Source organism: Bombus flavifrons, chromosome 4 (assembly GCF_040668555.2).
Source record: "Bombus flavifrons isolate JBK064 chromosome 4, iyBomFlav1_principal, whole genome shotgun sequence".
NCBI classification, from domain to species: domain Eukaryota; kingdom Metazoa; phylum Arthropoda; class Insecta; order Hymenoptera; family Apidae; genus Bombus; species Bombus flavifrons.
Window position 1 is genome coordinate 402,178 of NC_138445.1, and position 25,352 is coordinate 427,529.

At 31.0% G+C, this 25,352-nt stretch overlaps 3 protein-coding genes across 10 annotated transcripts; 1 reads left to right on the forward strand and 2 right to left on the reverse strand.

Moving 5' to 3' along the window:
• Window positions 1-197: 197 nt before the first annotated feature.
• On the reverse strand, window positions 198-13,303 carry LOC138179488 (beta-1,4-glucuronyltransferase 1). 3 transcript variants are annotated; one of them, XM_069112327.1, is made up of 5 exons: window positions 4,279-4,416; window positions 3,308-4,016; window positions 2,160-2,548; window positions 1,586-1,763; window positions 198-879 (listed from the first exon to the last, which is right to left on the reverse strand). In XM_069112327.1, exons 2-5 carry the CDS (start codon window positions 3,851-3,853, stop codon window positions 667-669), a joined length of 1,326 nt encoding a protein of 441 aa, XP_068968428.1. In that variant the 5' UTR covers window positions 3,854-4,016; window positions 4,279-4,416; the 3' UTR covers window positions 198-666. The 3 variants fall into 3 exon arrangements, with proteins under 3 accessions (XP_068968428.1, XP_068968427.1, XP_068968425.1); XM_069112326.1 differs by lacking the exon at window positions 4,279-4,416 and adding an exon at window positions 13,181-13,303 and having other exon boundaries at window positions 199-879; window positions 1,586-1,787; XM_069112324.1 differs by having other exon boundaries at window positions 199-879; window positions 1,586-1,787.
• On the forward strand, window positions 5,799-16,628 carry LOC138179487 (uncharacterized). 3 transcript variants are annotated; one of them, XM_069112323.1, is made up of 6 exons: window positions 5,799-5,929; window positions 8,613-8,737; window positions 11,248-11,487; window positions 13,162-13,494; window positions 14,008-14,238; window positions 15,306-16,628. In XM_069112323.1, the coding sequence occupies exons 2-6, from the start codon at window positions 8,677-8,679 to the stop codon at window positions 15,560-15,562; spliced, it is 1,122 nt and encodes a 373-aa protein (XP_068968424.1). In that variant the 5' UTR covers window positions 5,799-5,929; window positions 8,613-8,676; the 3' UTR covers window positions 15,563-16,628. The 3 variants fall into 3 exon arrangements, with proteins under 3 accessions (XP_068968424.1, XP_068968422.1, XP_068968423.1); XM_069112321.1 differs by having other exon boundaries at window positions 5,836-5,929; window positions 7,821-8,737; XM_069112322.1 differs by lacking the exon at window positions 5,799-5,929 and adding an exon at window positions 6,518-7,030 and having other exon boundaries at window positions 7,821-8,737.
• A 129-nt stretch (window positions 16,629-16,757) lies between these two features.
• On the reverse strand, window positions 16,758-22,224 carry LOC138179486 (protein tumorous imaginal discs, mitochondrial). 4 transcript variants are annotated; one of them, XM_069112319.1, is made up of 7 exons: window positions 22,099-22,224; window positions 21,389-21,626; window positions 19,765-20,240; window positions 18,525-18,788; window positions 17,981-18,425; window positions 17,436-17,543; window positions 17,162-17,290 (listed from the first exon to the last, which is right to left on the reverse strand). In XM_069112319.1, the coding sequence occupies exons 2-6, from the start codon at window positions 21,582-21,584 to the stop codon at window positions 17,443-17,445; spliced, it is 1,482 nt and encodes a 493-aa protein (XP_068968420.1). In that variant the 5' UTR covers window positions 21,585-21,626; window positions 22,099-22,224; the 3' UTR covers window positions 17,162-17,290; window positions 17,436-17,442. The 4 variants fall into 4 exon arrangements, with proteins under 4 accessions (XP_068968418.1, XP_068968419.1, XP_068968420.1 ...); XM_069112317.1 differs by lacking the exon at window positions 17,436-17,543 and having other exon boundaries at window positions 16,758-17,290; XM_069112318.1 differs by lacking the exon at window positions 17,436-17,543 and having other exon boundaries at window positions 16,758-17,290; window positions 22,103-22,195.
• Window positions 22,225-25,352: the final 3,128 nt, after the last annotated feature.

A 25,352-nucleotide genomic window follows, 5' to 3' on the forward strand; every position in this document is an offset into this window, starting at 1 on the left:
GAAAAATATTGTTTAAACTAACATGGTTACTTAATTTCGTAGATAAGTATAATATTTAAAGTAAATACTTACATTTAAGAAAAAATTCCGTTCGATAATTAAAAATTTTGAAACGTACGAAACATGCGTAGGTAAATACATTTTCTTATCATTAATATTTGCAGATGTAGTATAGGAAAAATATTCTAAGGTTTTTATACAAAACCTTAACTTTTATATTTGTTTTGTCAAACAAATGCAGTAACGCTTTAGCTGGGAGAATATATTTATATTCTTTACGCGTATCTTTATATTTTTTATGTATAATAACAAAGTTCCTTAATGTTCAGTTGAACCAAAAATTGAAAATAATAATATATTATACTATTACTAAGTAATAATAAACTATTGTGATATATTCATTATTCAGGGAGTTACTGCTACGAGACTTTTTATATTTTGTATTTTAAATAGGCACATATTTTCAGTTAATTTCTACTGGTTTATAAATATAAAAACACTCTTTTATAATGGATGGTAGTATAGATACAACGTATCATTTATATAGATAACAATATTAGAAAACAAACAGCATTTATATAGCTACTCCGTGTATCTTTAAAAGTTTATTTTATTCCTACAGTAAAAGCGATTACTCTGAATACTGATTTCCTTTATCGAAAAATATTATTGTGCGCATTTGCGATTAACAGGATATTGTTTCAATAAACGTCTAATTATACGTTGATAGATACGAGCGTTCTTTCTTTCGTGAGGCTTTAAAAATTCTCGTTTTGCTTTGTCAATCTTTATTGTTTTTCGTTTAATACCTGGTGTATGGACTAAAAAGGCACCATCAAGTATAATTAGTCGATAGTGTAAAAGACACATCTCGAACATCTATAAGAAAATGTTAAAAATTAATATAACACGTTTCTTACACAATTTATTATTATTTATAAAATTTATTATTCATATGACATTCTGTTTTAAAAATCTACCATTATGAAACTACTCATAATAACAATAATAGTAATAATAATAACAACAACAACAACAACAATAATAACAACAATAACAATTTATTTGCACTTAAGGCCAACAGCCTATTACAAGCAGGTTGTTGCATTCTTATTCCTAGTTTCTTACACTATATTGTATCCTTATATTGAGCTCTTAATTACTATATTATATTGCTGCTTTATTGTGTTATATTGCTCATCTTTTTCTTAATAATTAATATCTATCCTAGTATGTACAGTACAGTTAACGAAATTAATTGAAATTTAAAACGATTTTTTTAATGATTAATCGTTAATCTGTAGTTACTATGTATATTTTTATTATAAATAACCTGTAAATACTAAAATTTACATGCATGTAAAATTGTTATAAATTTATATAAATTAATTATAAATTCATTAAAAATTTAATTAATTAAATTTGATAAATTTAATTTTAATATATCCTTTCATTATGGTAGATCTTCTAAAATAGAATGTTATACTAATTTTTATTAATACATATGTGATTAAAATTTTATAGAACAAGTATAATTCTATTAGTATTTTATTTCTGTTGTAAATCTGTCGAATACGCGCAATACCTGACTCATTTTATCTTGTCTGCCTTCCCAAGACATTTCTTCAGCATAAAAGGGATCATTTTGCGTTCCTATGAATACAGGCTCCCATCTATGATGTGGATATTCCCTTTTCGTTATAATAAGAGGTTTCACTTTACCTGGATCAGGTCTAATTAACCATCTACTAAGCCCAGGGAACCTTTGACAATGTGAACAGAGAAATCTATAAACCAGGAATTCTCTGTAAAATCTTTTGTATTTTCTCATTTATGATTATACACTGGCTAAAAGAAATATTTGTACACACTTTTATATTCTAATGAAACGTTCTTTTATTATGTTCTACGTTTCATTTACATAATATCAAATTTTGATGACAATCATATGAAAATATGTATCATTAAGTGATACAAAATTTATTATAATTGGACCTAGTTAACTATAACAAACGCAGTAGTGAACAAATACTTTTTTCTTTTTTTCTTGTTGCCAGTGTATATAACGTAACACATGTTAATACATATAAAATTAAAACAACCCTCCGATATGAATTTTGTAAAATCATTTTCGCACAGTTGTAATTATTTTTACAAACCTGTGAAAATAAACGGCTAGACCAGCCTTCGTTGCTGAAAGCAATTCCTTTTTTGTCAATGGTGGCACTTCATTTGATTCTATCTCAAATACTGGTACCACGAATACGATTCTGCCTTTTGGTGTTTTTTCCCGGACAATTTCCATAAAACCGGATGCTAATCTTTGGCTAGGTAACAATTCGATATCAGTTACTAGAACACGAGTCGTGTTTGCTTGAATTCTGGCTACATTTCTGGCTACGTTAATAGGATAAATCATGCTTCTTCGTTTCCTTTCTGTCCCTCCATCTCCTCTTTGAAGATCGGATGCCGCACAGTCACCATGAATTCGAGTAATCTGTCCTAAAGCTGGTGGGCGACTCGCCGGAAATACCAAATGAACAGAAACCTGTGAAAGGGCATACGTTAAAACTGTAGTTAGTACTTCCGTGTACTTACGTGTGTATTCATCTCTATATTTAACCCATATAATCTTATATAAATACGATACGATGTGTTTTAGTAATTAAAAAAACTACTTGAATGTACTTATGTTTACTCGCGTGTTTTATAGAGATTATTTAGAAACAATGTAATTTACTTTATTCTTTTCATACAATTTTTAAGATAGAGGAAATTTAAAATCTTGCATTTCACTTTAAAGAGCATAATTTTTATAAAACATGATTAGCAGTATTTCTGACCGTGACAGTAGAAGATTATAGCGTGCTGTTAATTACGTAGAGTAGGGGACAGAAATAAGTGGACAGGCAGTGTGGATAGGTATCAATGAATTTTCCTTAAAGACAGTTTGTTTACACAAAGTGTAAATGTTAATTTCAAATTAACTAAACTAACTAAATAATCTATATACCATAAGGAGATATAACAAATAAAATCTAAGTACTAAAATCTAAGTAATACTGGCACTAGTTCGATGATACCTACTTTCTTTATCTATCCACGTATCTTTGTCCCAGATTGCATTTTTTAAGATACGGTTGCTTTCGTATCGCAAGCAAAGTAGTTGGCGATGACTAAATTAAAATTGAACGCAAATTGAGATAGTCTCGATGGAGAATAGATTTAGACATGCGGTATGCATATAATGCCTGAACTTTAATCATACTACTAGCGACCCGTTTTGAGAGCGAGTGCATAGGGAAACCTTGTACATTTCAGGTTCGCATCGACAGGCCCGATCGAGGAGAGCAACGGCGATACCAGCGTCGAGGCCAGGCGTGAAAACGGCCAGGCTTAATGGACCCTCCCATCTCCGAGCTAATTCCACGATTCCATAGACTTGATCTGCAGTGGCGTGCGTGCAGAGGGTCACCTGAGGCAGCTTGTTCCTCTCCTCGGTTCCGCGCAATACAAACGGTAGAATTCTGTAGGGGCTCTTCTCACCGATTTCGGGACTCCAGGTGACTTTGGATGCCGGATACGAGAGCATATTCGGCAGGCCATGATACCATCTGCAGAAACTTCTGTTCCTAGGTTGCAGACCTCCCATGTACATGCCGGCTACGAAAGTAAGTGCTGCAGTTTGTACATCTTGCTGAAAACTTGAATAAGTCTTTGGTATTAAGATATCGCTAGTACCGATCACCAGTATCGGTAAATCGAATCCACGATCGATCAAGAGACGACCAATCAGGAGAAAGAAGAACATTAAACTCGACCAGATTAGGAACTTTCGACCAGAGCAACGCATTGTTGTTAAAGAGACGATTTTCCATGTTCTAAACGCGGTAAATTCATTGAACTGAGATGTACTTGGGCACTGCTGTTGCTGTTCAGGCAAGACGAGGCCGTCAATTTTGGATCGATACAGCGCAGGCGTGCCTACCTTCGATACAATTCGCCAGAATTTAAACCTACAAAAACAAAAACTTCAGATTAAATTGACAGAAAAGCTCAGCTCAAATTTTTAGTAACCGCTATAAAATAAATGGCAACTAAAACAACGACTGGACTGTACCATTTCATTCTTTATGGGTATTGCATTTTATGTATTTGTATGGGTATAGGTATTGTAATAAAATTATTATATTAATTTATATACATACGTGTGATGTTGTACAATAGAAAAAACGTTTGTGTAAATGCACGTATACATACGTATATTACGAGATGTACCTATCTATGTATATTGTACTTCGTAATATCGTAGAATATAGCTAGTAGAATTATATGTAAACTATTTAAAGTTATTATTAGTGATTTAATGCCATCAACAGATCATTATTGTCGTGTTTGTTATGGAGAATTGCAAGGTTGCTTTTATCCAGCGTTTGTACTGTGGTATTATCGTGATGAAACATCTTTTTGCGGTTCATTAAAAATGGTCAACTTTCCAGTAAAAGTCTATGTAGACGACCATGCCGTTGGCTATAGACCTGCCCACAAATACGGATTTAACAATTTATCCTGAATTAAATATCTGATATTTCATTGTGCACAGATTGAAATCTTATCTAGGTGGAAATTCCTTTTAAAGTATGATATAGATGGTTGGCTAGGTGATAATCGTTGACGTTTACCTTTGGGATTATCGTATTAGGAATGTAGTTTACTTTACGTTGCCATTAACGATCCAATGAGAAAATAAAATACAGTTTTACCAGTCTCGTACATAAACAAAAATATTCACTCGCTGCATGCGGTTGATCGCCAATAAGACGTGAGAAACCGATTTTAATATACGGGGTGTATCGTAATATGTGGGACACACTTCAAAAGTTAGCAGGAATCACAAAAAACAATGAAAAGAGTTCGTATCAATATGTGTCCTATCTGACCTTGCGTCAAAGTTAGTAGCCATTTTAGTGTTTCAGTAATCCACAACTGTTTGCCTTCATATTATAAAATGTTCTGTTTCAGAAGCATACTTTATGAATTTTCATTTTTCACACAGGTACTTTTACATTCTTGAATGACTGTAGTCATTGAAATCGCCTTGAGAGTGGCTACAATGGCAGGTGTTCAAAAATACGTAATTGCACTTAAACATATGACGGCGAACTTCAAATATTCTAAGCGCATTCACCGGATAAAACGTTTAGACAGCCATATGATGGCCCTCTTGGAACCAAACAATGTTTGTTTCAAACATTTCTCTTTATCTCAAAAATTAAAACAAGTATTCGTGTGACTCACCCTGTAGAACTATTAAAGCGACAGTTCTGTCGCTAGTGACTCGTGGCCTAAATCTGTCTAAATGTCTCCGCTAAATTTTATCGTTTCAAATACCGCTCCAAATTTTATCAATATAATCACGATAGTTGTGTTTTATGGGAGTGCTAATGAAATATTAAAATGTTTTGTATAACGTACACATCAAAATTTTGTACAAGCGTTATGAATCGCTGTATCTACTGTAAATTATTCATATATCATTAGGTCAACATCCGACAATGATCTACCGTGATGTATCTTACTGGAGAAAACGAGGAGTGCGATGAAATTTGGCTAATATCTTCGTGATTTATTCCAAGGTTGTGTTCTAATTTTAGTGTATCGATAGGGAACCATTTACGTTACTACATCCTTCACCGTAGCATGCAATGCGCCAAATCTACGAAATGCTATTCGAAGCCAGTAGTCTGTAAATTGTTCGGAGGAGTATACGGATCGTCTCGTCTTGATTCCTAAACATCGTAATTTTCAAGTTCAACTGTATATTCCTTCCATTCCCTTTCATTTATGATGTACCAACAGCGTTTATTATGTGTGTTCGTGCCTACATATTGATGCGTGGACTTTCATTCAATGGTCGTGCGTGTATATAGTAAGTACATGAATAAATTTAAAGAAGACATAATCACCGGTATGATAAATACGTACACATATATTATATGACCTTTAAGTGCAGCTTTATCAGCTTTGTTTTCCTGTTATCACACGGCTCCTCTTTTTACACGTTTACTTCGAGATTACATTTACATCACAAACGCGAAGGAAAAGGAGCATGCATTCGATATCTAGGAAAATAGAAACATAAGTATTGTTTATAATTTTTAAGCATCGAGCATCGTAGATATACTACGATTGACCTATATTAGATTCGAGTGGTTTGAACTTAGTATTCTTTAAACAGAGATTGAACAAATAATTCTATACATTTCTTAACTATATTTAAAGTACAATATAATAAGTATAATTATATGAGGGTTAAAAAGTGAAAGAACATATAAATAATATAACTCTTATTTTTGTAAATTTGTTTCACATGATTACTCAACGAAATATGTATGTGAAAAAATAATATCAACAATTACAAATAGAAAATACGCCGAAATAAATCATTTTTAACGGATAGTTAAATATTGAAAATTAATTTAACAAATCTTTAAACTTTTCATTCTATTATACTTACTATTAATACGTTATACAAGCTTTTATTACGATCATACAGGGTGACACAGAAATTAGGTTTTGTTATCTTGCTCTTCCGAATGGTGAAAAAAGATTATAGTATAAATATCAATAGACTTGGCCAAGTTGCCGAATAGTTACCTCCTTACTGATTTTGATGCCCTTGAAATATGTTGTCAAGATTATACATATATAGGGTGGTTGGTTCTAGTTTCCGTACTATGCACAAAAGTATGTCATAGTGACGTATAAGGAATGGAAAGAGTAACAAATATTCCAACCACTGAATTGAAGATGAAAGAGGGAGGCTAGTGGTAGTACAGAGTAGTAAAGAAGTAGGCTATCGAAGTAGTGGAGAGATTTTTTCATTCGACAACGGAAGATTCGCAACCTACAAATTCTAAAAATTAAGAAACTTTGGGGATATGTGGAGAAAACACAGAAATGTATTAAGCAAATTTGTTCTCCTGTTCAAATTCACTTTAAGGGGGTGAAATTGACCTCTGAAAATCCGGTAATTTTATAAATAACAACTCTATTCTCCTATCTCTTCCTCTCTTAGTACGCTGGAAACTTAGCAGTATTTTAATAATTGTTATAGCACTATCTATAGTGCTTACCTTTAACCTACATAAAATACATTTTCTCTTTTCTTCTCCTAACCAGTAACGATTTGCCAGTCTACAGGCCTCTGGCTGCCTCCTTTTCCTTCATTCTCCAGATATTTCGCTTTACCCACTACTCTTATGTACATATTTGTACCTACTATTATATTTGGCATTCCAAATTCTATTATATTGCATCTTGACCTTGCAACTCTTCGTCCCTTTCTGTCAGAACCTTAATTATATCAATCTTCTTCTGCTTAGATTTTCTACACCTAGCTGGCTGCAATCACTTCTCTAAAACCATTCTTCTCTTGCTCTGATACTTTCTGTTCTTCTAATTTTCCTTTCATTTTCTTTTACGCATTCTCTACCTAATAATCCACCTACACCTCTTCTTATACTCTCTTCATATGTCAGAGCTCTTGCCCCTGCTCTAACTCCAACCTTCTCTTTCTCTCTGAGCTTTGCCTGGTATTATATACTTAGGTGTGCAGTAATCTAGACCTAGCACCGCCTCAAGTAACTTTATCTAGCATAATTAAATAATTAAATTTTCGTAAGTGATCGACTAGAGGAGATAAATAGAATATATAGATGAAATATATAAAGAAAATAAGAATATATAAAGAAAATAGAATCAAAATGGTTACTATTCGTATTTTGAACTAACGCAGAAATTTGTTTTCATTATTTCAGATGTTGTTGCAATTGTAAGTCGTAAATGAATTAGAAAATTTTCTAATATTACATGCATTAATAAGATGTTAAGAACAAATAATAATAATATTATATGAAATAAAAACATAAAATAAGCTATAACTCTTACGTAAATTTTACAAAGGCAATACATATAATGATGGCCATGAAATGGAACGAACATTCCTATCATTATCTCTTTTAAATACAACTAGAAATAAATAAAAAATAAAACTTGAAAATATCAAAAGTATCAAAAGATGCTCGAATTTAAATCCATTAAATATAAAATGCTACTACCAAACTGTTTCCTCTTGTACAAACATTTTTTACGAACCAGTTTCAACCCAAAACTTCTTTGTTCCTCGGTAAATATTCTTTATAAATTAAATTTGTGCATACTGAAAGGTCATGGATAAATAGTTATGAAATGGAAACGATTGCATCACCAATGCACTAGTTATATGTGTAAAGAAAGAAGTTACACATGCCTCCGTTACCTTGATACATTGATGTAGAACCAACAAAGGACTAGGTTAAAGAAAGAAATCGCTATTGATGATAGCATTGTACTTCATAAGCAAAGGAACCTTGACCTTTGTCAATGGACGTGCCCCTTTTCCCAGCACCGCCAATCCTTGGGGGTGTTGCGACGCCCGTTAGTGATGTTATAGACGTTGCGAAGTTGACACCTGTTTCGCTGTCTGCTGTTACATGCGCTCGTAAACAACATGCCGGGAAGAAAATGCACAGGGCGATCAAGATCCACAAAATACGACATTCTGCCCATAGGAACGTAATACATCCGAAATCGAAGGACGAGATCGGACGTCGCGTTACCGAGTTTCACATAACGATGACCGAACAGCAGAGGCACAAGCAGAATGAAGACGACAACGATGTAGTGTTTGCAATAGGTATGACTAATTTTTGTCAAGTGTTTTAACATCGCATGATAACGTATTAAAGATATTTACATTTATGTATCATCGATTAAATTTTAACAGTGTTTGTCAAGATTATTTGATCATACGAGCATATCGTGTACAGGGGTTGGACAAAATAATGGAAACACCTCTTACACGTCATATTGATATTATGCATGCATGTATACATATATTTTATTTTCTCCAACTCCTGTATATTCAAGAAAACGTTATTGGAAATATACCATTTTCAAAATGAATTCTTTAGAATGTTTAGACGTAGAGACGTGTATCTTATATAAATTATATAACAGTTTAACTCTTCACAGTCCTGTGATCTTCACATTTTTTTATGTTTTCTTCTTAGTTTCAGTTTTAAATACACCTCATATAATAACTTATACAAGTCGATATATTAACTTAATTTGACAAAGATACGTCAATGTAAGTATGTTAAAATACAAAAAGATATTTAAATTACGAACCAGTTAGAATATATGTGTGTATATGAAACGAGAAATAGTGAACATTCTACGTGTAAATCTAGTTCTAATCACATAGTTTTATATTGTGTTTTGAAATATTCATTTGCTCTTTTGATATGTGTATGTTTAGGTTTACTACTACTACTTCTACACTTGGTTACTCGTTAATTGATTATTTAATAATAGATAGAAGCTAATTATACTTATATTTAATAGAGTCATTTATTAGAGACAAACCGAATTTAAACGACGATAGATAATAATAATAATAATTCCTAAGGTATAATCATTCTTTATAATAGCTCAAAATTTTACATGTTTTTACATAATACATATAAAAATGTTTACATGAACATATAAAACACACAGACCATAAATTTGCAACGATACTAAATAAAATAATAAAAGTAAGAGAAAGTAAAATTAAAATAAAACAATCTATTTTGGCAATAGTTTAAAAATATTTCTAAGCTTCTCTAATTATTTTTTGATAAAATCTTTATCTTTATTTCTCTGCCTTCAAGCTCGTTTATATGTATACATATTCATGTATACTATACAATACTTTTAAATAATACTATATAATTTGCAGAATTGTACAGGAGTATAAGTTTGATGACTATATCACCGGTTGGATGTATATGCTATTTCTGGTTTCATTAATAATAACGCGTTAAGAAGAACTAAATCAATACGTAAGGAAAAACCGAATGTAGGACAGCAGAACGCACTATAGAGTTTAAAATTGGAAATTAAACCTAAGAAAATTTAGATGAGTCTCAAAATGCGTATATACTGTACTGTACTATATAATTGTAATTCAAATTAAAGAAATATATTGACGATATACACAATAAATTCAACGAAGTAATAACATTTCATGCATTACAGAAACATTTCTATGTACCTACATATACTGGATTGAATCGAATAACATGTATGTATAGGCTATAGACAAGCGGGCATATGATAATTCCTTATAAAAAATAAGGAGAAAATATCGAATAACATTTTTTCGTTCGAAGCTTAATTTCTGAGAAAATCGAGTTTGTAAATTTGTCTAAGACGCTTGATCGTGACTAATTAGCGACTGGGTAAGAGTAAATAGTCAACAGGAGATTATTATACGTGCAAAAATAAGTAAAAATACTTTCCATTTAAGGTTTCATTTCCAAGAAAATAAAGTTTGAGTATCGCTGCTTGGCACAACATTGATAGTGGCACAACCCGAAAAATATATATTTTAGAGAAGAGTTTTTTTCAAATTTACAAAGAAATCTTCGCGAGTCGTTTCAACGATATTATAAAGCTGACTTAATACAAGCTATGCGACTATTCGTAAAAGCAGTATAACTTTCCACTTGTCGCAAAACGACTGAAGATGAGCCAGTGTTGTAAAACTAAGGACAGGTTGATAACAGCATAATAATTTTTCCTTATGACGCAAAACCGATGGAATTGTAAATATTTACTGTTTTACATGATAAAAATAGAAATATAGTGTAGTTTAAAATTTGTTGAGTTATGCCACTATCAATGCCAAGCAACGATATGCTTAGTTAAGAACAGGCCTGGTACACGCGCATGATATATTTTCAAATTTATTTTTCTCGAAAACAAAGAATCTTGTGAAAAATCTTTTCCACTTATTATCGACTTATTTTCATGTATAGGATAACTTTCTGTTGATTATTTCCTCACACTCGGTGATCAGCCAAGTTCAACTATACGCTAGTCAAATTTTCTTCTTATTTTTTCATAAGAAATCACCTCACGCCCACCTATACATGTTATTGTGCCAGACCTTGTATTCTTAAAGATTTGCGAGGCTCGTCGTTATTAGAGACAATGTTATATTTAACTATAACGATCTTGAATAAAGAAAATACATTTCCTTCTTATCATCATTTTTGATCATCTACGTGATACATTATAAAGCAAGAAAACCACTTTTAAAGGTTGCATTAAAATTATATACTTTGGAAGTATAGTAATAATTTAGTCTATTATTCTTAGATACACCTACAACAGTTTCGGAAGACATCTCTCCGCGATACAAAACGACCGCAAATTCCGAAAAACCGACGAAATCAATTGCTATTCAAACAACAGTTGGACTACCATTGCGACTCAGGGTTTTACCATCCGTTAAAGATATCGTCGAAGAAGAAGACGTAGCTTCGTCAAATGTAAAAGGATTTTCGAAAATATGGAGACATGTTAGATTTCTAGGAAGATTATCACTCTCGTTGTTTGGTAAAAATACATTGATATCTCTTCTTTCGCTCATAATTTATGATTGCTATTAAAAAATAGCGTATTGAAGATACTTTCCATAAAATATACATATAGTGGCTCATGAAAGTATTCGAACACTTACCACACAATATTTTTATGAATATCGTTTTTGTCCCCACAAAACTAAGCTTATAATACTAAAATTTGAAATCAATTCGAAAATGGATATAGAAGTCACAAGACATTTATCACCAAACATACATTTAGTGCGAAATTAGTATACAGCACGACTTTAAACATTCAGTTACAGTAGAACTCTACTTACCTGAAATCCAACTATTGGAACGACACTTTAGTTAAGTTAGTAATTTAGTCGATTAACTGAACTCTTACTGGTTGAATTCACTTGTCTGAAGAGCTCCTATTATGCAAGCAAAGAATAATAAGTACTGGGGAAAAGTGGTGAACTTGTATTATAGAAAGTCCAATTATACAGGAGTTTTCAAACAAGAGCAGTTACAGAAACTAAAAGTCGAAGTTTTACTCGTATAAATGCTAAAGATCGTCTCGCTACATACCGTATTCTATGAATATAACGCACAATTGACTGTTGAAATACTTTGTTGATCTTTGCGAAACGTATGCTTCCAATAAATATCTTGTAACCTCTATTACATTTTCAGATCCGATTTTCAGACTCGAGGTAGGAGTAATAATCGAGGTCGAGTCTCGCTACAGTGCTAATGAGATTTTCAAATATTTCACATAGTATACAGGGTGTACCAGAACGTGTGAGACTCGCTTGAGGAGTTGGTTGTAAATCTAAAAACAATGAAAGAAGTTCATATAAATGTATGCTCTATCTTTGTTTATGAGATATAAGGAATTTTGCAAACAGTGAAAACTCTATCGATGATGTTAATATATTAAGGTTCAGAATGGAACAAGCTTTTCGGCAAATTCAGGAATCATTCAAAATGTAATCGGATTCATGACAAGATGTTTACAGGTAATTAGTAGGAGTGTACGGGTACCCGAGGCCTGGATCTGGTCTGCTTTATTTTAATTTTACGATCGGATTTTCTATCTTTAGATTTAGAATGATTTCCACATTTGACCATAAGAAATAATACGAAATATCGGGAGTACGCAGACGTTACAAACTTTAGAGATTACGACACAGTCTCGAGTAGAATTCTCGACCCCATCCGAACCTCTAATAATTAGATAACACAAAATAAAAACAGAAAATTCGTTATATCGCATAAACTAATACAGATAGAAGATATATATATGGATTTTTTCCATTGTCCTTAGGTGTACAATGAGCTCTCGAAGCGAAGCTTTTCAAATCAAAGCTTTTAGGAGTGTTTGAATATTTTCGTATGCCACCGTACGGAGTGTTCGGCAACAGATGTTTCATAATTTAAGGGGTGATTCTTGACGCCGAAATAAGACGAAAATCAAGAATAAAAAATTGCATTTTCGGCTTTGTCTTTATTGATAATTAAAAATAGACTAAAATATCCCTGCACACGAGTAAACCTCCTGATACGAACGAAAGGAGGTGAACCTAAGCAGCGGGGCGTACAGTGATTTATTGAAAAAAATGATTTTCATATCGGCAAACAATTTTAATGCGTAATTCGCTTTTACTATTTTTAGTTAACAAACGTGGTTTATGTATTATAGGATTGACGTGGTTACTTACCATTTGGGCAATTGCTGGTGCAGTGGCTTTTTGTGTCATTGAGGGACCTCGGGAACGTGAGCAAGTTGTAAAATTGAAGGATATGCAGAAAGATTTGGCGGTTGGCTTAGCGACGGAATTGAGACAGTTGCGTACAGAAAAAGAAGAAGACGTAGAACCGCTTTGGAGTAACAAAGTGCACCAATATGTAGAAAAACACGAGAAGTTGCTATTGATGGCAGTTAGTTCTGGATATGGCGAAAGTGGAAATAGTGGACAACTTTGGACGTTTCCGGGTTGTATCTTATTTTCGCTTTCACTTCTCACCACTCTTGGTAATTAAAATGTTGTTTCTGTAGCAAATAAATGCTTCTTAATTATTGCGATAAATATAAAAAAGAAGAAATACAAACGGTATTAGTTTCAAGTGCAAGATTTTAATATGCACATTGTATCGTTTCTTTAAATAATTAGTGTAAAATGTAACATTAGCAAACTTAGGAAACATAATGAATAGACTGCGGATTTTTATGAAAATTTATATTTTTGAGAATATAATTGATAAAATTAAACCTCGGTACAAAATTGTTTTACCTAACAAATATTATGGAAAGCATTATACATTGAACAGTTTACATGTCTTTTACGCTATGTATATTTTGTGTAATCTTGCACCTTCTAATTTCCTATAAGTTCACAAAAATACGCAGTCTGATAACTGAAATATGATCGGGCGCTTACTTTTATTTATTCTATATTGTTTTTAGATGCCTAAGCAACATAGTTACGTATAGGCGCATATATTTTTTTACTTTTGCCAGATTATAATATGCTTTTATTTCCCTTAGGTTTTGGTGCTCCGGTTCCACGAACGACAGCTGGTCGAACAGTAACTGTTATTTTTGCAGCAATTGGTATACCTGCACATTTTCTTTTAGTTATGAATCTTGGTCTTCTGTTAGCAGTACGATTACAAAGATATGCTATATCGAGGATACTTGAAGGATACGAGCAAACAGAGCTAAGTTATACACCGCCAGTACCAAAATGGGTTAAGGTAGTGCCCTTCGTTTGTGTAGGTAATTATAAAATCATAATGCCCATGTATATACGCTTATAATATTCATATAATTTTTCTACGAGGTTGGTTAATATAACGTTATCACGATTAGTGATCTGAAAAAGTAAAAACCTAGAGTAAATTTATATGTCTGTTAACTTCACGCGATTAATTACAAACAGAACAGTTTTAGGGGGTCCCATTGAAACCATTGACACAGATTTCATCGATGACTATTCACTGACACCAAATTTGACCGACTCCAGATTTCATAGACCACAGCTTTTGCTGACGACAGCTTCGATTGACTGGCAATATTAGCACAAAAGTAAAAGGGAAGTAAGAGAGGACTTTTACTTAGATAGATTTTATGCTACAGATGATTGATAGCCTGCCACCTTACGGTGTACGGATTAAGGAACTAATCCAAATCAAATATCGAACACAAACTGTTTAGCAATTAAATAAGTTTTCGTTTGTAAATTTCAATTAATTTACGATAAGTTTGAATGTAATTTCAATACAAATCAATATCAAGTTCGTGGTTTGTATTAAGTTTGTGTTAGCATTTTTAACCCGGCCGCTGTAAGGCGATCGGCCACCGATTTTATCTGCAGCAATAAACTGACATGCATAAGTAAAAATCCGCTCTTATTTACCTGTGCTGATACTGACAGTCATACTGCCAAACATAATAATTAAGTTGAAGCTGTTGTTGATATAGTCTGGTGTCGGTCAACTGTGATGTTGGGCAAGTCTGATGCTGGTAAAATTTAGTGTCAGTAAATATGTCATCGGTAATTTCAATGGGACTTGTTTTAGAGGTCTTTAGAGTCACAAAATCTGATTCAAGTATTATTTTTTTATTAGGATAAAAATTTGCCCTTATAAGGCATGTTTCATGTTAAAAAAGCAAAACTTTGCCAATTGATTTAGAATATGACTTTAAGTAAATAATATCATGTACAGGGTGAAATAAAATTAAGGTCGATAAAAATTACCACTCAGAATAACTCGTTATTGTCGCAGAGATAGTACTGTGTTCGAATATTAATGTGAGTAACTATACATTATTTTCAATTACAGCCACTTACTATCTGTTGGGAGTCTTGTGTTTTGGAGTAGCTAGATCCAGGCCAATTGCAGCAAGTGTTCTATTTCCTTTAGATTTTACTGCTGCTGGTGGTCTTTCAACAATAGTTGGCTATGTGCGAGTATTATACGGTCTTTACTTGGAAGGTGCAGTCACTATTGCTGCTATTGCGGTTGCGGTTTTGGGTGTATCCACTACTCAGAACTTGACCAATATTGGTCTTAAATATGGTTTATTAATCGAAGCTTAGTATTTTCAAGAAACGTTTTATATTTCGAATATATAACTATCTTAAAGATAATTTGTCATAAAGCTGTTTCGTTGTAATGCATATTTCACTGAATTGCATTAAACTATACATATCAATAAAATGTAATTTCAACATCGATAATTTTCAGAATAAAATTTTATAAGAAATTATAAATATATAAAACACAATAGAATTCTATGTTCCACATTTACACCATATGTTTTAATTACAACGTATATATTACAAATAACAATATTCTTCAGCTATAACATCATAATTTATTAGCATTCGTAAGATAATACGAAACACGATATCGGCATAAAATAAATAAAATAATTGAATATATACATACATATATACAATACTACATACGTCATAAACTCCAGAATCGATAAAATTATTTCATGAATATTTTATATAATATTTATATAAATACTTTTAAATTATGTAAATATTTAATATCTCTAGTTAGGAATATTCAATAAATTAACGTTCTTCGTAGGCAGCAGGTGTAATAAAACACATTCTGCATCAATTAGTAAGAATCTTTAATTACTACGAGTATTAACACACTCTATTTTCACATGCATAAAGGTATCATTGTACATACAGTAAATATTAATATATGACAAGAATAATGAAAATTTTGATATGAAAACATAAAACGTGTTAGAAACCATTTTATTAAAAATGATTAACAAGAATATCTATCTATCTCTTTCAATCAATAAATTTTCTGTTCCATTTTGTTGTACTTACATTCAAAAAATTCAATATTGATATTTACAAAATCATATTTATCGTGTAACTTTCTAATATGACTATACTACATTTGCCAAATTAAAAAATCATGTATATGTATATATATCTGTATTACTTAAACCTTAAACAATTGATTACTGAAGAAATTATTTAAAGTAAAATACTGATTTAAAATCATAATATGGACATTATCTATAATCTATTATTATATATTGTTTATATTTTACACATACTTCTACATTTGTAATCAATGTAGTTAAACTAATAAATTAAATTTATACTTTATAGTTTTGTTTCATTTGCGCTAAATTAATTTATACCAAACGTAGTGAAATGAAATTCAAGATATTAAAATTAATAATAAAATGTTAAACATATACATTTGTTTTGGATAGTATGGTATGGAATGAAGGATATAGTGATAAAACATAAGTAGAAATATGACAGTTTGCATAGTTTATTACACAAGTAATATAACTATAATTATCTATTAATTCTGATACTTCGGTGACTATTAATCTTTGTATGAATACATTTGCACAAGTACATTAACGAACTATGTTAATCAAATAAACAATATTCCCAATATATAATTGCGTTTGAAAAAGTGGATTACAGTCAATTTGTTTGAAATTTAAGTAATATTTATAACATCGATGCATCAGAATCTTTTACATGATAATAACTTTTACTTTTATATCTCTTGTTTAATTGCTTCTAGTGATGCAAATGTAGTGTGCAAATAATTTTTTAGTTATTGAATTTAAGATACTTTTTGTCTTCTCATTGTGTCAACATCTTCATTTATCGAGCTACTACTTTTCATTCCATTATTATCTTCAGATTTATCTTCTCGACCTTCGTAGTTAAAAGACCCAGAGTTTCTATCAGAAATATCCTTGTCACCTAATGCTATTCGTATGGATTCCAACAAATCCAAAGGACCAGCATAACTTTGTTTAGTTCCTGTGGGTAAAACAAATGTAATAAAGTAGAATTTCTCAGAATAATCTATATTAAAAGATCACACTTTATTATGAACTTATTAATCGTACAGATAAATTATACAGAAAAAAATAATTTTTGCGTTTCCTCCTAAAGATTCACTCACCCAAGTTTTACCCAAATATTGCTTTCTTGATTTTGCTAAGGAGACCATCATTTTCATCATTTGGTTCACTTTGTGTATTCTGTCTCGCTTGAGTTTTTATCTCTGGACCTGCCAAAAAAGTATGTATACTCTCAAGATAAAAGAACTTGTAAAGTAAAGAAATTACGGAGATATATAAAACTTATTTGATTATTACGTTATTTGTTATGCAGTCTGTTAACATTTTTTTATTCTTCAAAAACATATTTTATTAATATGAAACGCTAATGAAACGCATATATAAATTTTTACATCATTTATTTAATTAGCAAGGCCAGGTACACATGAGCAAACTCAAGCGACACACAAATCTAATCTTATACTTGATTTTACAAGGAACAAAAATTATTGAAAAAATTCTATTCGGAATATTCATAACTTCAAAATTGTTACTAAGTTTAATTTACTACATAAAGAAGAAAAAAGAAGACAAAAATTTTATTAACTTTTCTCTACTTTTGTAATGTACTGTTCCCAGTATCATGATTCATCATGTTTATCCTTACCATCTTTTTTATATGTTATGCTATATATAGTTCCAGGTGTATCATCTTCAAGTTCAGCATAAGCTTGTAGCAATGCCAATTGTTTATCAGTTAATTTTGTAGGTACAACAATTTTAATGTTTACATAATGGTCTCCATATCCTGTGCCATTTACTTTTTTCATTCCTTTACTATTAAGTCGAACTTTAGTATGGGACGAAGTGCCAGGCCGAATTTGTATAGTATGATCTTCATAAACGCCTTCTATTCTTATTGTACCACCCAGTACTGCTTGTGATAACGAAATTTCAGCATCCGTATGTATGTCTGCACCATCTCTTCGAAAGTATTTTGATTTTTCCACGCGGAATGTTATAAATATTTCTTTATTACCAACAGCCATCCGAATAGTTTGACCATCTTCAACACCAGCTGGTACTGGGACTGTTACTTTCCTGCGTTGCACCTATTAAAATATTTTATCGTAAAACAATTATGACATACAGAAATATTTATTTTAAAAAAAATTTATTTAATTTTAATTAACATAAAAATGTATTTGTACCGTTTGTCCTTTTGCTTGACATTCCGAGCATGGATATTTAATGAACATTCTGGTACCATGACAATAACGACAAGTAGATCTCATTACAAAAGGGCCAGTACTAATCGTTTCCATTCCAGTTCCATTACAATAGTGGCACCTAACTGGTTTCGTTCCTGGTTCACATCGTGACCCTGAACATTTTGGACACTTATCTACTACATTTAACTGAACATCTTTATTCACTCCTCTGGCAGCTTGAGAAAATGTTAAATTCATAACAACCTAAAAATCAGAGAAATAAAACTTGTAAATAATTAATATACCAAAATGTATAACATAATAGTATCCCACAAAGAAACAACTTTATCAGGATATTTGACCACTCTGGTCATTCTGAGTCAAAAAAGGTAATATATGCAATGAATCCGGTTCATTTGTTTTGAGATATTCATTGCTTATTTTACTTCAGCAACATTAGAAATTAAACTTATAATTCTGAGACACTCTGTATACATATACATATATATATAGTAGAACACCTATAATCCAAATACCCTAATATCCAAATGTAATATTTTCCAGTAACGGATACCTCTTTTTGTTTCAAATATGTACATATTTTATTAGCCATTAGTTCATATATCATGAATTCTTTTTTTTATTCGGTCGAGTGAATTCTGATTACAAGAATTTAGTATGCAGCTAATAACGTTCTAACTATCGAAACAAAATACGACGTAATTAAATAACTCGAAAGTGGTGTAAGTGCAACAGATCTAGCAAAAATACATGATGTTGGAAAAGCCACAGTCACAAACATTAAAAATCAAAAACATGATATTAAAAATTATTCAAAGAAAAATCTTAAATATACTAATGTAATGAAATGATTTCATCGCAATAAACACGATAATAATGACGATTTTACATAAATGATCACAGCAAACAAAAGTGATGATAAAGAGATGCCTTCTCATGCTGAAGCATTTGTAATGTTTGGAAAGGGGCTTTAACGATTTGACATATAGGAAGAATGTAACTCTATGCAGTTATTTATGTTGAAAAAATTATGTGATTTAACAGTCAGAAAGATATAGGATCTACAAATAGTTGAAGAGACTAAGAAAGTCTGTATTTGAATAAATGAAATTTCATATTAGGAAAGTGATTGTTCTATTATCCAAAAATTTCATTATCTAAACAGTTTTGTGTCACTATTAGTCCAAATAAGGAGGCTCTACTCTACATATAAAAGTACCTCTTGAGCTGCTCCAAAACCATACTTTGATTCTTGATAATCTTCAAAATCATTAAAGATATTACTTTGAAATCCACCTTCTCCAAATATCTTTCTAAATAATTCCTCCGGGTTGATGGATGATCTGAATTGCCAACCTTCAGTAAAATCTTCAGCATGGCCACCACCACCACCACCACGGCCCTGTCCCATCCCCATTTGTTCTGATGTAGCTCCCCACGTGTCATACTCTTTTCTTTTCTGATCATCGCTTAGTACTTCATATGCTTCTGAAACTTCTTGAAACTTTTTACTTGCATCTGGATCTCCTTTATTTGTATCAGGGTGATACTTTTTAGCAAGCTGATAGTAAGCCTTTTTAATATCCTTTGCAGCAGCGTTCTTAGATACACCCAATATTTCATAATAATTACGTTTTAATAATTTGCATGTTGTATGTATTCCTCTTTGAACTTTGGATAAATTTTCTATCATATCTGCAATTATATTTAGTAAATAATATTTTATGTTAGAAAGAATTTTTCTAAATATAATAATAATAATAATAGTGAAAAAGATACACACACAAACATATTGTTAATGCATGTATACCTATTTTTCATTGAGATTATTTCTCTAAATAAGATATTAATGAACTACTTAAAAATTATAAAATATATTTTTAATAAATTTATATAATTAATAAAATAAATCATATAATAAGCAAGTAATAGAATTGTCTTAGAATTCTATCAGTCTTAGAATCAAAGGTAGAAAGCTTAAAGAATGCAAAGGATTAGAAGTAGAATATGATTTATAATAAACAAGGTATATAAAAAAGTTGGGCAAAAAGTTTAGGAACGTGTAATGTACTCAAATTAATTAAAAAGATCTTAATAAAGATTGGTTCAAAATCCATTAGTGTTGGAGTTATGAGATATTTAATGTATAGAAGTACAATATATAGTAAATCACGTGCTGTATTAAATGAGTTGATACAATGAATCGTGAAATGTCAAATATCAAACTGTGCATGCTACCATGATAAAACATGCCATAGTGTATGTTGAAATAAATGGAGGATATATTGAATATATGCTGTTGAGTTAATGTCTTATTGACAAAAACATTTTATAACTCCAAAATTAATGGTTTTTGGACCAATGATTATTAAGATATTTTTGTTTGTTTTGACGAGTACTATATGCTCTTAAATATTTACTCCAGCTTTTTTATACACCCTATATAAGATAATTTATTTACTTTAAAATTTTGTTAACATAGTTAATAACTTTGACATGTTAGCATAGAATTAACAGATATTTATATTAATATGTTAGAACAAAATTTAAAGAACAAAAGTCTATCTGAGATACTACTATAAACAATTATTAGGAGTAAAAACGAAAAGCATGTGTTGTGAAGCATGTGTTTCAGGTTATATTTTACTTTGAAAGTTTACTCATTAAAATTGTAAGTAAGAAGACAAGGCATTCATGATATTATATATAATAAAAAATAGAATATTTTTTCAAAATACCAAGATATATGTAATATGTCAACAAATTCAGAATAAAAAACAAATTCATTATGAATAAAGTGTGATGTAATCTGCGTAATATTCGTGATCAAACGTATACATTACATTTTCCTGATTTTTTTGAGCTCCAACTGTCGACACTCAATGCTATTGTTGTAACAGATCGGTGACATGTGCTACATCTTTGCACAATACCGCATGGAAATTTATTTAATTTATTGTTGCTGAATAAATTAATAGTTTTTGGTCGGAGAACGATTGCAAGTCCTTTGCCGGCCGCCATGTTGCATAAAAGACGCATGGCTGCATTATCACGTGACACATTGGGACTATAGCATGTTTTCTGGAAGTTATATTAATACCAGATTTAAGAAATTTAACAATTTGAGAGACCTGATAAATTATTTTTGGTTCCTTATTATTTGTTATTAAAATATTATATATTAACGAAATATTTGTTGTAGATTAATCCTTATTTATATCTTTTATTTTAAATTAAGTTTGCATTTTTGAAATTGCTGTATTTATTATGGATGAACAACAAGTAAGGATAATTCTATTGAAATCAACATCTAAAAAATCTAACACAAATTCGAGTTAGAAAGATTTTATTAGATGTAATGGCAAATCACAGGTCGCAAAAGTATCCGAACTATACGTTTAATATCAAATAATAGCAGCATTAATTATAATATTAAAAGGTTCGGTACGAAGTTGAGGCTTCAGTGTAGTATCCAGGATGCAAAATATTGAGCTAGAATAACACATTTTTAAAGTTGGGATCACACAAGTGTTGGTACGACGTCTGTTACTACTCACAGCCAAACGAACACCGGTTCGTACACCAGCGCATGTACCAATCCGCACACGAACTTTGCGACTACATGAATGTCATTTCGTACAGACCTATGAAGCACAGTCGTATATATGTATTATTCACAGATCTGATAACTTCTCCTGGGGAGGGGGGGAGAGAGGCTTAATAACCGAACGATATTGATCAATTTATTCATAGTAAGCGCCTTGATCCACTTGTTAGGATTTGTAATGCAGCGCAATCTTGTGTCTATAACTTGCAATACTACTGTATTATGTTGATAAATCCATGTATACATATATGCTTAGTCGGTAAGCGGGCTGCAGCGTGGCTGTCTGGTAGAACTCTTCGCAATTGTGTATGTACATAAAACATTTTTAAAGATCTAAAACACATATCACATTTTTTGAAATTTAATTGCTTATACGTAACATTTTTACATAGAATGCATTTACCAATTAACGTTAAATTAAAGTTTACTGTAAAAATTAATTCAGACAAGTGTTCGCTCGCTTCCCGCTCGCATTCTCCCGTTTACATACTTTTCCACGTGTTTCAAATTGAAAATTGTCTTGCAATAATTTAGATTAATGAACGAGATTTTATTCGAATCTTTTTGTCAACTACGATCCTTAATATCTTGGATAAACTGAAGTACGCGACATTTAAACTAAATTGAAACCTATAGCTACCAGTCGATATTTTTTATTTTTCATTGAATTGCATGCGATCGAGGAGTACCTTGATTAAGTAGTATAGGTGAATCTGTTACATACTTTCAGCAGTCTTTATAGCGTCAAATGAATTTATTTTTAATTAATATTATTCAAAAATGATTATCATATTCTTACATTTCATTTTTTATACTGTAAGATAAATGAAATTAATATTTCTTTTGTGTGTTGCAGGTTTACTTTTGCTGCAACATCAGAAACTACAACAGAACTTTTATCACGTCGATAAAAGTAGTTGTAGTTAATTCTAAATAGTTGTAATTAGCTATACTTCATTACATTCCGTGTTTTGTAACTATGTTTTGGATTTACAATTGTATTTATATTATAACAAGTGCTATAAATTATTAATTCCTGAAATATGACATGAAACGCAACTATTAATTTATAAGTATAAAGACATGCTTGCACAATTATTATATTGTAAAAATAAGTATAAATTATACGTGATTAAAACCAGAATTAAGCTGTATTTCTTAATATGTTCTACGTAATGCAGATAGTTAGGTACGTTAGTCACTATTGAATTAATAGTAATTGTCAAGATTATTGTATAATTTTTTAAATCCAATGAATAAACAGGTTTTTTAAAGCGAATTCGAATGTCCTATCATTGATCCTTAACTTCGTCCATTCCGCTTCATTTTACTCTCTTATTATTTTCACAAGTTAAAGTAAAGGAAACGTCAAATAATTAAAAAATTTCGAAAATGTAAATAAAAAAGCTAATGTATGTAAACACTCAAAAATTCTGAGAATTTGAGGACATTTCTTGAAATTTTGACAGGTATAGCAATATGACGTCTTTTCTTGGAATTTTGACGATACCTGGAATATGAGGTCATTTTCAAGAACCGCCGAAATTGTGTCACCTTTTGTGCTGTTATGTTCTCCTGATACAAACTCGCAAAGTCGGTCGAAAAATATTTTGGACGGGCCAAGAATTTCACACTGAAATTGTGCCATCTCCTATGATATCATGTTTTCCTAACATAAAATCGTAGAAACTAAGAAAAAAAAAGAAAAACTTCTTTTCATTAGTTTATTAATTGAAAGACTTCGAAATTATTATTATATTATTACTATACAGGGTGATCGGCTACAAGTGTCAGGACATTTATGAGACGGAAATCAAAAATTAAAAATTGCGTTTTCGACTTTGTTTTTTAGTTATTAACAATTAAAAATCGTCCAAAATGCCCCTGCACACGAGCAAACCCTCCTTACACGAACAAGAGGAGGTCAACCTAAGCAGCGGGGCTTCTGTCTGGAACATTTTTTCGTATCATTCATATTTTTCGAGATATTTGAGCGTTTCCAGCTGAACAAGGCATACCATATTTTTCAAATAATAAATCGCAGTATGGTTGACCAAAAGTAATTTATTTTTCTTCTTTAAAAACTCGATGTGAAATGAATTCTACATATGTGATAAGTATAATATGTAAAACTACATACTACTATATTCATAATTTTGTACAGTTTTTACATGATTAACATAATATAATTATATTGTGTATAATAGCGTGTTTAGTTAACTATTGTGTATATCCCCTGTACCGATTTCTTTACAAGTGTGTATCTCTAACTCTTGTATCGTTCTTTAACCATACATGTATTTATGTCACGTAAAAGTCATTAGATATTTACACATATACAGATTAATTCAATTCCGTATATTCTCAGACCTTTCGATCAATCCTTTCAGCTGCCATTATGTGCATCTTCATAATTTGTATAATAAGAGATATATGTATGTATGTGTGTTCGTTTCGCGAGAGTAGTAGTAGTTTCGTAGTAGTATATTTTTTAACAACTAAAGAATTTCCTAGTAAATAATGTAGTAGAAATCATGTATCCAAGAAACTGAAACACGTTTATGAAAAGAAATGACTACAGATTTTAATATTCATTGATTTTAACAACCAATTGGTTTCCCGTAATAACTTACGGTTAAAAGGGAATTAATAATGCCTTTATAACAGATAGGTAGACCAGACAAATGAAAATACCAAATTTCAATTTCAAAAGTACATTTTGGAAATTATAGGTAAATGAAATTGATTAAAAATAATGATACCATCCTAGATAATTATGTTTATACAATGTATATCGTACACGTATGTATTAAGAGGGCAATGAAATATAACCTACATATTTACCTACATATACATACACTATACGCTGTATAATTACGTGTACATCATGAAATCTTTTGTTCCAGATAAATAGCGAATATAGATAATAGAGTATCAACTTATTCAATATTGTATTCAGAAGAGAAGTAACACCGTTAAGGAAGAAATATTTGAAGGAAGAATGATTAGAAACTTATAAATATTGAATTATAATTGAAATAACATTCGATTAAACTTTTTCACTATACTTGATAATCCCATAAGGGTGCCGTTAGTCTATCAATATGTATACGTATATGTATGTATATTGTCAATATTTCAAGGTTCTCGACTAAAAGGATCAATATATATATGTATATTGCCAATACAATATTGTCAAT

What these genes read in the sequence shown, in the direction of transcription:
- LOC138179487 (XM_069112321.1), top strand. Translation starts at nt 8,425, where the DNA reads ATGGACGTGCCCCTTTTCCCAGCACCGCCAATCCTTGGGGGTGTTGCG. An exon ending in ATTATCACTCTCGTTGTTTG is followed by an intron (nt 11,488 to 13,161) that starts GTAAAAATACAT and finishes TATGTATTATAG; the next exon opens with GATTGACGTGGTTACTTACC. An exon ending in TTCACTTCTCACCACTCTTG is followed by an intron (nt 13,495 to 14,007) that starts GTAATTAAAATG and finishes TATTTCCCTTAG; the next exon opens with GTTTTGGTGCTCCGGTTCCA.
- LOC138179486 (XM_069112317.1), bottom strand. Translation starts at nt 21,584, where the DNA reads ATGCGTCTTTTATGCAACATGGCGGCCGGCAAAGGACTTGCAATCGTT. An exon ending in GTTTTGGAGCAGCTCAAGAG is followed by an intron (nt 18,789 to 19,764) that starts GTACTTTTATAT and finishes TCTGATTTTTAG; the next exon opens with GTTGTTATGAATTTAACATT. An exon ending in CATAACATATAAAAAAGATG is followed by an intron (nt 17,291 to 17,980) that starts GTAAGGATAAAC and finishes TTTTACCCACAG; the next exon opens with GAACTAAACAAAGTTATGCT.
- LOC138179488 (XM_069112326.1), bottom strand. Translation starts at nt 3,853, where the DNA reads ATGCGTTGCTCTGGTCGAAAGTTCCTAATCTGGTCGAGTTTAATGTTC. An exon ending in CTAGCCGTTTATTTTCACAG is followed by an intron (nt 1,788 to 2,159) that starts GTTTGTAAAAAT and finishes CCTGGTTTATAG; the next exon opens with ATTTCTCTGTTCACATTGTC. An exon ending in GACAAGATAAAATGAGTCAG is followed by an intron (nt 880 to 1,585) that starts GTATTGCGCGTA and finishes ATTTTCTTATAG; the next exon opens with ATGTTCGAGATGTGTCTTTT.